Below are 11,634 nucleotides of genomic sequence, written 5' to 3' on the forward strand. Positions count from 1 at the left end.
CTGACTGGCTCCGCCCACTATGTCCATGTTTCATACAGTCTCTGACAAAACCACCTTTTGATTATTTTTATTGTAAAAATGCATAAGACTTACTGTTGGTTGGGTATGTGTGTTGTGTTATAGTGTTTATAACTATATAGGTGTATGTATGTCTGTATATAACAATTTAAAGTGCTCTGTATCTGCAGGTGGAAGCATTCGTTTCTGTTCAGCCTTGTGTTTGGGATTCCAGTTATGGGTCTGATGATCTACATGATGGTGATGGACAGTCAACACAAGGAACACGGTGGCTCCATGCCTGTGGATCAAAACATCCTGCCTGGTCTCTCCATCATTAACTTGGCCTTCTTTCTGCTCTGCACACCTGTTCAGGTACCTCCTCCGAGACACACTGACGTCGAAAATCTGCAGAATAATGATTGTTTCCAAAATTTATACTCCCCTTTTCCTCAGTTTCTAGGTGGTCGTTACTTCTACATACAAGCTTATCGTTCGCTACGGCACGGCGTTGCCAACATGGACGTGTTAATTGTGTTGGCAACCACCATTGCGTATGTTTACTCCTGCATAGTGCTCATTGTAGCCATGATCGAAGAAGCCGAACAAAGCCCCCTCACGTTTTTTGATACGCCTCCGATGCTTTTTGTATTCATCGCTTTGGGGCGCTGGTTAGAGCATGTTGCTAAGGTAAAGACACATCAAATAGATAATAGTTAAATGATAATAAGTCTCATTTTACTCCTTTTAGAGAAGTTAACAGATTATTGATGGTCTGAGAGTACAGTTTTCTTTAATCCTTACAGAGTAAAACTTCTGAAGCTCTGGCAAAGCTCATGTCTCTCCAAGCTACAGATGCCACTATAGTGTCCCTGGGCCCTCACAACACAATCATCAGGTTTAAATCTCCCCATACACATTTATTAAGTTATTGTTACCTATAGGGGTTCCTAATTCTACAAATTTAAGTGTTCAGTTGTAGTAGAGCCTCTACACTAATTTATTAATGACTCTTTGTGATGTTACATTAGACTTGTACAAAAGTATCTTCTGTTTCCCTTATGTCAGAGAGGAGCAGGTGTCTGTGGAGCTGGTGCAGAGGGGTGACGTGGTAAAGGTGGCACCAGGAGGAAAGTTCCCAGTCGATGGGAAGGTGATCGAAGGCACATCCATGGCAGATGAGTCTCTTATTACTGGTAAATGACTTTGACTTTATTCGTAAACATTATTATAGCAAATACTTTTCACTGTGGTTTGCTTTGAATAGATGAGAACACATTAGTTCCTTCTGTGCCAAACGCTTTTCGCACGTTTTATGTTCAATTACATAATAACAAAAAAAAAGCATTGTAAAGAAGATTTGTTGGTTCAACTTAAAGAAGTAAGTTACCTGGTTGCCTTAAAATTTTCAGTTAATTCAACTTAGAAGTATTAGTTAACTAAAAAAAGTTAAACAATTTCAACAAATATTTTTTAAGTTGAAAGACCTAAAAATGTGTAATCTACTTTTTTAAGTTGAACTAACTTTTTTTTACAGTGGGGGCTAGGCCCCCCACCCCATCTGACCCTAGCAACACCCCTGGGTTAAACCATAAACCATGTCAGATAAATTGGTTTCAATTCCTTTTAGGGAAACATATATTTTCCTTATGTTTTGTCCTATTCGCCCCATAGCTTAACATGTGATGGATGAAAATCTGAGTCTCAGTTTTTCTGCAGGGGAGCCAATGCCAGTGATTAAGAAAGCAGGCAGCTACGTGATCGCTGGCTCTATTAATGCTCACGGTGCTTTGCTGGTGGAGGCCACGCATGTGGGTGCAGAGACAACACTTTGCCAAATAGTTAAACTAGTTGAAGAGGCTCAGACATCAAAGGTAAATCATGTCCACACATAATAACAAATACTGTACACACAGACATCTCCATTTGTTTAAAATACAATACATTCATATGCAATATAGACATGATTGTGTAATGTAAATAAGGCTTTGCCTTTTTTGTTTGAGTCTAACACCATGGACCTAAGAAAACGTCATGATATTTTTTACTCATAGTTTGTTTTATTGCTTTATTTAATAAGGATTAAGTTGTGTACACTCTGAATTATAAATAAAACATTTCAGCACAAATTTCAACCATCTTCCCTAAACTAACTTTATACTTTGGTGTCTTTTTATTTTTACGCAAAAGAGTCGATGGTTAAGCCATCATGATTTTCATCATGATTTCTTCTTCTCTTGGCAGGCACCAATTCAGCAGTTAGCCGATAAACTGAGTGGCTATTTCGTTCCCTTCATAGTTGTCATCTCTGTGCTTACAGTGGTGGCGTGGCTTATCATTGGTTTTGTGGACTTTGATATAGTGGCAAACTATTTTCCTGTAAGTGAACCCATGAACTGTTTCAACAGCTCTTATAGACAGGTGTGTGCAATTCAAAGTCTCTAAATCTCGTGTGATCTCTGTAGGGTTACGACCCCAACATCTCCAGAACAGATGTGATCGTCCGGTTTGCCTTTCAAGCCTCCATCACTGTCCTGTCCATCGCGTGTCCCTGTTCTCTGGGTCTAGCGACTCCGACTGCAGTTATGGTTGGCACTGGCGTGGGCGCCCAGAATGGCATTCTTATAAAGGGAGGAGAACCTCTTGAGATGGCCCACAAGGCAATACTAATGCTTTTATCTTACTCATTTCATACTGTAGGATGTATATATCTTATATTACTATATGTCTACAACTATAGATACTGTTACAGTTAGTTTGAGCCTTTGACACAAATATATGGATAACTGGTGATAGTCTGTTTCCCTCCCTCCACTGCTCCCCCTGCAGGTTCGGGCTGTTATGTTTGATAAGACAGGGACCATCACTAATGGGGTGCCGCAGGTGACTAGAGTGCTGGTGTTGTGGGACCGAGCAAAGCTTCCTCTGCGGATGGTTCTGGCTGTGGTGGGGACCGCAGAGGCGAGCAGTGAACACCCGTTGGGCATGTCTGTCACCAAGTATTGCAAGGAGGTCAGAGGAAGCCAACACACGAAACAAACTTTGCTTCAGTGGCACATGATGCAGACACTGTACACAACTTACTGTAATGATGTGCTACAAACACTCATAAAAATAATTTAACTTCTGTAATGTAAGGTGGATTATAAGCTACAAATAAAGTAGGGTGGGAGATTTTATTCTTTACAAATATGACCCTGCTTGTAAAAATCCAGCACTTTTTGTGATTCTTATGTCATACTGTAAGTAGCACAGGTATATTTGTAGCAAAAGCCAACAATACATTGTATGGGTCATAGTTTTATGCCAAAAATCACCAGGATATTAACCGTTGTGCATGGTTCAAAATCAAATTCACTACCCCTTCATGTTGTTAGTGGATATAAAGGCCACTAAATTAAACGGCTGTAAAACTGTATCAGATTTTAAAAAAATTGTATGAATCCGTTAATCAACCTCAGTACTGATCAAAACTACCAAATGATTCATAATTTCAACTTGATTTCACTGATTTGTGAAAAACAATACACAGAATTACTTATTTTCAACATAAAAAGTAGGGATGCACCGAATCCAGATTTTTTGGGTTCGGCCGAATACCGAATCCACTGTTTAAGATCCGGCCGAAACCGAATACCGAATCCTATTCGCATTCTTATTCCATTAACACAGTAAAACACATTAATTAAGTAAACAACGTCCACAGCAATGTATTTTTCATTTTATTTAATTTTAACTGTAAAAAAAGGATAGGTTACATTAGGCCTGGATGACAAGTGGGAAAAACTTTTTTGACAATTACCATAAGCCTATGCATAATAAAAGCGATGCTGTGCGACACGCTCTCATCCGCCAAATGTGACCCCCCCCAAGGCTCACCGAAAGAAAAAGCTTATCTCCATGTCAGCACCCGATGTGTGTTATCAATGGACGCGTGACGTCGACCAGCGTAGTGCAAGCCTAGGATTCGGTTCGGTGAAAAAAAATTCTAGGATTCGGCCGAACCCGAACCCTGTCAAAAAGCCCAGTATTCGGCCGAATCCGAATTCTGGATTCGTTGCATCCCTAAGTGATTGTGGACTGGATTTTTTTCACCTTTTTCACAGTCTTGGGCATGTCCAAGATTAGTAAAAACATTGGCTTTGATGCATTTTTAGTTTTTGTGCAGCATCAAATTGTATTTTTTCTCCCTCATTTCTGATTATTTGCCGTTTTTGCCCCATTGACTTCCATTATGACAACATTTTGTGATTGCAGAGCCATGACATCATATAATCATGAATTCTTGATTGTTGTTGTTGTTGTTGGTTTTTGCCTTTTGCAAAGTGGTAAAAATTTGTAATATTTGTAATTTTTACTGTCGATCACCATGTGGCACCATTAACCCTTTAGCTGGCTGATAAACACAAAGGAAGATATTTTGAGAAATGTTTGTAACCAAACCACTCGTGGACCCCATTTACTTCCATAGTATTATTTTTTCCTACTATGGAAGTGAATGGGGTGGCCTTTTTTGTTCACTAACAATACGAAATGGTAATGAATTTGCCAACAATACAGTGTTGAGTTTTTGAAAAATGTCAAAGCATTTTCTTAAAAATGTGTAAATATAAGATTTATCACCAAAAATCATTCCATTTGTTGAAACAGAAAAAAAATGACCCAAAATGGCCCCAACAACACATAAGGGTTAAGTACAGATCATGTTCCATGACGAAATTTTGTAAATTTCCTACCATAAATATATCAAAATTGTATTCATAATTAGTAATATCTGTTTCTAAGGAATTCATTTGGACAACTTTAAAGGCGATTTTCTCAATATTTTAATATTTTTGCACCCTAAGTTTCCAGAATGTCAAATAGTTGTTTCTTGGCCAAATATTGTCTTTTCCTAAAAAGCCATACATCATTGGAAAGCTTATTTATTTAGCTGTCAGATACAGATATTGTATAAATCTCAATATTTTTTTAACCATATGTTTGTTTATAATATAAAATGTAAAGAACATTCTGTAAAAAAATACATATCCTTGATATATAATTTTGACTGAGTAAGGCAATGTCAAAGATTGAAATCAAACTTAAGCCTGGATTATGAAAATTGGCTGTTTTGTTCAAACAAAAAATAAATGTTATTTCCCGGCATGGCCTGGGATCAAACCCATGACCTTTTGTGCCCCTAACACTATTTTCTACTAATTGAGCTACAGGAACACTTTTTATTGTTATTTTATTTTAATCATTTGTTTTGGCCCTCGATTGCATACGCAAAATGTCAAAATTAGAGGAGGCAGTCATGAAAGAAACCTTTCCAAGAAATAAAAAATGGTCACTTTTGTTTTACACACACACACACACACACACACACACACACACACACACACACACACACACACACACACACACACACACACACACACACACACACACACACACACACACACACACACACACACACACACAAAAATTAATTCAATTGACTCAATTTTTTAAGGTAAGTGGTTGCAATCAATTTATTTAGGCTACATTTAAACAAAAGTTTATTTTTTATTTGTATATTGAGTGCAACCACTTACCTAAAAAATTAAGTCGATTGAATGAATAATTTATTTCATTGTATTTGTTTAAATGTTTAAACCTTTAATTCTCAATCATTTATGTTTGCTGGTCTCTGTAGGAGTTGGGCTCAGAAACCCTAGGCTACTGTCATGACTTCCAGGCCGTTCCTGGCTGTGGAATCAGTTGTAAAGTCTCCAACATAGAGGATCTGCTGCAGAACAGCCCGAAGACACATCATACCCCTAAAGCAAAACACACAGCACATCTACTCACCCTCCAAGGAGCCACCACAGATGAGAGCAGCCTGGTGGCAGATACACAGTCTGGGTCAGGTAAGTGTGGTTTTGGTGCCCCCTAGTGTGAGATTGGTCTATTACTAGAGACTTTATTGCCTTTTTCTATAAGTAACCAGGCTGTTTTTGGTATACCGTACACATTTCTGTGTTATGGTGTCTTACAGTGGTTCACAGTATTGTTTATCAGGCCAAGACAATCTTCTTTTCACACCACAATGTTTCAAGGGGGACAAATGAGACATTTTGCGTTTGTCTTCCAGACAGCCCCACATACTCAGTTTTGATCGGGAACAGACAGTGGATGATGAGAAATGGTTTGGAGGTCACAGCCGATGTGGATGATGCCATGAGCAGTCATGAGACTAAAGGACAGACTGCTATCCTGGTGGCCATCGATGGTACTGCATCAGTATTATTGTCATTATTTATACAGAGTACAAGTTAATTTTTTATTTAGAAAATCTTGGAAATTAATTTAGGTGTAGCTTAAAGGAATATTCCATTTTCTTAAAAGAAAAATCCAGATAATTTACTCACCACCATGTCATCCAAAATGTTGATGTCTTTCTTTGATCAGTCGAGAAGAAATAATGTTTTTTGAGGAAAACATTGCAGGATTTTTCTCATTTTAATGGACTTTAATGGACACCACCACTTAACACTTAACTCAACACTTAACAGTTTTTCTCAACAGAGTTTCAAAGGACTCTAAACGATCCCAAACGAGGCATAAGGGTCTTATCTAGCAAAACGATTTTCATTTTTGACAATAAAAATAACAAATATCCACTTTTAAAGCACAACTTCTCGTTTAAATCCAGTCGTCATGCGCTAGCATGACCCGACGCAATACGTCATCACGTCAAGAGGTCACAGAGGACGAACGCGAAACTCCGCCCCAGTGTTTACAAATGTGGTGAAAGAGGACCGTTCATACGTTGTTGTATGTCAACTGATACTAATTAATGTCTTTGTGTCAGTTTGTTGTTTAAAATAGTCAGCAAATGTGCGTTTTATATATGTAACACGTGATCTCCCTACGTCACTACGCATTTACGTTAGGTCGCGCTGAACTGACCTAAACGAAAAGTTGTGCTTTAAAAGTGTATATTTGTTATTTTTCTTGTCAAAAATGACAATCGTTTTGCTAGATAAGACCCTTTTGCCTCGTTTGGGATCGTTTTTAGTCCTTTGAAACTCTGTTGAAAAAAAATGTTAAGTGTTGAATTAAGTGTTAATTGTTGGTGTCTATTAAGTCCATTAAAATGAGAAAAATCCTGCAATGTTTTCCTCAAAAAACATAATTTCATCTCGACTGAACAAAGAAAGACATCAACATTTTGGATGACATTGTGGTGAGTAAATTATCTGGATTTTTCTTTTAAGAAAATGGAATATTCCTTTAACAGGTAGACCACTATGTTAGCAACACAAAGGTTTAAAATAAAAAGGATTAAATAGCTTAAATGCAATTTATTTTGAAAAAAAATAAATGCATAAGGGTCAATGATGTGACTTTAATTTTTTTGTGTCCTTATGGACCAATTAAATGTAAAAGGGTTAAAATGTAAAAAATAAATGTGCAGATTACTTGCATACATTCTATTTTTTGAGGACCAAGTCTAAAATGTCTGGTTTATTTAATTTTGAAAGAATGTCAATGTGATGTAACCGGTCCGTGTCTTTTGTAGTAATTTTTAAAAAAATATATAAATATATTCATAGAAGAATGTGGAATAAAATATAATCATCTAGTTTAGTGTAATATGATTTTTTTACATACATTTTTTACATAATTTCTCCAAGATTATTTAGAAAACAGAGCTGTTTTCAGCATATGTCAGGACAAATATTACAAAAATGCATTTACATTTAGAAATAACTAATAGTTTTTTTTTTTTTTTTTGATGATTACGCTTAAATGCCATCAAGGTGTATAAAATATTTAATATTTCTGATTTTTTGGCGCAATTGGTGGTTACACAATTTGACATTTTCAGGTTCATTCAGTCTAAACTTTCATAAAAATAGTACAAATGTCATTTTTTATTGCATAAAATTAACATAAATACACTATGCAGTGAAATAAACCTGATGCATGCTTTTAAAACATTTTTTGTTTTCATTGAATTTCTCATCTTGCCAAACCATTTTTGTCACTGACCAATAAATGTATATGCATTTTGCAAGTGTTTTAAGCATGATCATCATAGTTCTGGTTTTAAATGTTTTGTATTTATATGTGATTTGCTCAGACTGTGTGCAAATAAATCAAATCATCGGTCTGTTTCTTTTAGGCGTCCTGTGTGCTATGTTAGCCATCGCGGATACAGTGAAGGCAGAGTCGGCTCTGGCTGTTCGTACGTTGAGCAGTATGGGAATAGAGGTCTTCATGATCACAGGAGACAATAGACGCACAGCCCGGGCCATTGCCACACAGGTGCACACATGATATATACATATTTAAAATATAGTGGGTGTGCTGTGTGGTTACTGGTGTATATTTTTAATTCAGGTGGGTATCAAGATGGTGTTTGCAGAGGTCTTGCCTTCACATAAAGTAGCAAAGGTTCAAGAGCTGCAGGAAAGAGGTCTTAAAGTTGCAATGGTTGGTGACGGGGTCAACGACTCGCCCGCTCTCGCTCATGCCGATCTGGGTATCGCCATAGGAACAGGCACTGATGTTGCTATAGAGGCAGCAGATATCGTTTTAATACGGGTGAGCTATTTGTTCTTCGAAAAACAAATGATTTAGAAATAAAATAAGTCAAACAGTTCTTATTTTGTTGTCTTTTTTGATTCAGAATGATTTGATGGACGTTGTGGCCAGCATCGAGCTGTCTAAAAAGACTGTGCAGAGAATCAGGATTAACTTTGTGTTTGCTCTCATTTACAACCTGTTTGGCATTCCTATTGCAGCAGGTAAGCATGACCTGACATTACTGAGTACCGTGTTTGTGTTTATGTTGTTCACGAATGTGTTGTACTGGTTTCAGGAGTCTTTATGCCTATTGGACTGGTGCTCCAGCCCTGGATGGGTTCTGCTGCGATGGCAGCATCGTCTGTCTCAGTGGTGCTCTCCTCTCTGCTGCTGAGGCTGTGAGTTTATATTACACTTAGTTTACAGGACACATGCTCAGTAAATGCTAGACCAGAGCTTCCCAAACTTCAGAGTGGTAAGGCCCCCCTTAAATATAACAAAAGCCATGACCCCCAGCCCCCCCCCCATTTGTATATTACATATATTTAATAAACCATATTGTCTCTTTGCACAAAATTTAATTTAATTTTAATTTATTAACCAGTTTTTAAGGATCTCATGTGAACTACCATAAAATGTAATATTTTAATATTCTGGTGAAATATGACGTAAACATTCTTAACAAATATATTTAAACCCATAACACTACATACTTTCTGCATACTATTTACAATTATAATGCATCAAATTTACCAACATAGTTCACAAATCTATTATTGTAATAAATTACACAACTATGTTAAAAAAATATCTAAAACCATTTACATGCAATGTATCTCACCTCACTATAATGAAAAAAAAAAAGTTTTTATATGCTTTATGTTTATGTAATAAGGAGGGGGGGAAATCACATTTCAGAAAAATTTGAATATTTTAATTATTTTAATATTTTAATTTAGCCTAGTCCGGCCATTTCCAAACTGTGGTCCGTGAGGGTACTGCAGGTTGTCCGTGAAAAGGCAAAATAAAATATAAAATAATATATTTTTTTAAGAATAATATATATTTTTTAAGAATATGTTTTAAGAATCTGTTGTACTGATGTGATGACCAGTTATAGTTTTAGTGCTAGTAAGCCTATTTAGAGGTGCAGATAAATTCAGGACTTTGTGTAGACATATTTTATTATGAGTATTATGAGGTGGTCCGCGAACATTCTTGATTACAAATAGTGGTCCACACACATAAAAAGTTTGAAAACCCCTGGCCTAGTCAATGCCCCCCTGCAATCCCGCTACGCTCCACCGGGTGGCCGCAGCCCACAGTTTGGGAAACACTGCGCTAGACAGCTCTGATCCAAAACAAAGAAAACCCCCCACCTAGGCTACATTTTAGGCAAGCTGCTGAATATTCCTTATTGGACACCTATCGGCCCATTTTTCTGAAACAGACTAAAATAGTATAAACTTCCATGTCCATACTGGTTTATGCTTATTAGTGCTAGTTGAGCTGATTTAACAGCTTACTCAAGACCTTATAGGGAATGTGAAGGTACATCAGTGTTGCATTATGGGACGTGGGCGCCATGTTTAGAGGCACGGCTAACCGCTATGCCATTTAATTGTGGGTGTTTTAAAGGGACACTCCACTTTTTTGAAAATATGCTCATTTTCCAGCTCCCCTAGAGTAAAATATTTAATTCTTACCGTTTTGAAATCCATTCAGCTGTTTTCTAGGTCTGGTGCTAGCACTTTTAGCATAGCTTAGCACAATCCATTGAATCTGATTAGACCATTAGCATTGCGCTAAAAATAACCAAAACGTTTAGATATTTTCCTTGACTCTTCTGTAGTTACATCGTGTACTAAGACCAACGGAAAATTTAAAGTTGCGATTCTCTAGGCAGATATGGCTAAGAACTATGTAATAATCAAGGACTTTGCTGCTGTAACATGGCAGCAGCAGGCGCAATGATATTACGCACGGCCCAAAAATAGTACCCTGCCATTGAAAGTAACCAAGGGGACTATTTTCGGCTGCTGTGTAATATCACTACGTTATATCACTAAATATTGAATCTCTTTAGTTATTTTTTTGCCCAATGCTAATGGTCTAATCAGATTCAATGGATTATGCTAAGCTATGCTAAAAATGCTAGTGCCAGACCCAGAGATCAGCTGAATGGATTCCAAAATGGTTAGAATCTACTGTTTAACTCTAGGTGAGCTGGAAAATGAGCATATTTTCAAAAAAGTGGAGTGTCCCTTTAAGAACGCAAGAAATGGAAAAATTGAAAAAAAAAGAGAAGGGACCCTATCGGGAGAAACTAAATGCCACTGGCAAAAAAACTTTATTTGGACAAACTGTCCGAGATAAACAACATAGATCCATATGATTTAGCAGCCCAAGATTGGATTATGGATGCAGACGCACTATCTCCGCTCACATATCTGGTCTAGGGATGCTTAACGATTAATCGCGATTAATCGTTACAAGAAGAAAAGTTTTTGTTTACATCATATATGTGTGTGAACTGTGTATAATAACTTTGTATAAATAAATGTACACACATGCATGTATATGTTTTAGAAATGTTTACATGTGTATATACATTTGTATATTTATGTATAATTTATATTATATATAAATATAAATACTTAATATATACTTTTTTTTTCTTAAAATTATACATGAATGTGTTCATATTTATATATATACATATTTATTATACACAGTTTACACACATATGTGATGTAAACAAAAACTTTTATTATGCTAACGATTAATCGCGATTAATTGTTTAGCATCCCTAATCTGGTCAATTACCTTGTTTTTGGATTGAGTGCATACACTTTGCAGAAGTTTAAGAGATATAAATCCCTACAAGCTCATAGTAAGATGGCACATCTTCTGAGTTTTATGACGTTTGGCAAACCAGCTAAAAGAAATATGCCATTTACTGAATAATACTTATAAAATTGATTCTTTCTCTGTTATTCTCTATTCTGTGCAATGAATCAACACATGTTCATAAGATGGCACTTCTATTTTGGCCAAGTTATTAAAACAAACAAAATG

General features: G+C 36.6%; 1 protein-coding gene across 2 annotated transcripts in view; it reads left to right on the forward strand.

The window, feature by feature from the left end:
- Positions 1-11,634, forward strand: part of atp7b (ATPase copper transporting beta) — a 36,074-nt gene that overhangs the window by 12,612 nt on the left and 11,828 nt on the right. For both annotated transcript variants that reach the window (XM_065293629.2, XM_065293628.2), the window contains exons 7-20: positions 189-372; positions 454-687; positions 804-895; positions 1,066-1,193; positions 1,717-1,871; positions 2,242-2,376; positions 2,463-2,657; positions 2,827-3,009; positions 5,678-5,891; positions 6,116-6,253; positions 8,153-8,295; positions 8,371-8,574; positions 8,660-8,777; positions 8,852-8,954. In XM_065293629.2, the coding sequence (XP_065149701.1) occupies positions 189-372; positions 454-687; positions 804-895; positions 1,066-1,193; positions 1,717-1,871; positions 2,242-2,376; positions 2,463-2,657; positions 2,827-3,009; positions 5,678-5,891; positions 6,116-6,253; positions 8,153-8,295; positions 8,371-8,574; positions 8,660-8,777; positions 8,852-8,954 (2,226 nt within the window). The remainder of the gene's footprint in view (positions 1-188; positions 373-453; positions 688-803; positions 896-1,065; positions 1,194-1,716; positions 1,872-2,241; positions 2,377-2,462; positions 2,658-2,826; positions 3,010-5,677; positions 5,892-6,115; positions 6,254-8,152; positions 8,296-8,370; positions 8,575-8,659; positions 8,778-8,851; positions 8,955-11,634) is intronic.

This window comes from Paramisgurnus dabryanus, chromosome 7, assembly GCF_030506205.2.
Source record: "Paramisgurnus dabryanus chromosome 7, PD_genome_1.1, whole genome shotgun sequence".
Lineage (NCBI taxonomy): Eukaryota > Metazoa > Chordata > Actinopteri > Cypriniformes > Cobitidae > Paramisgurnus > Paramisgurnus dabryanus.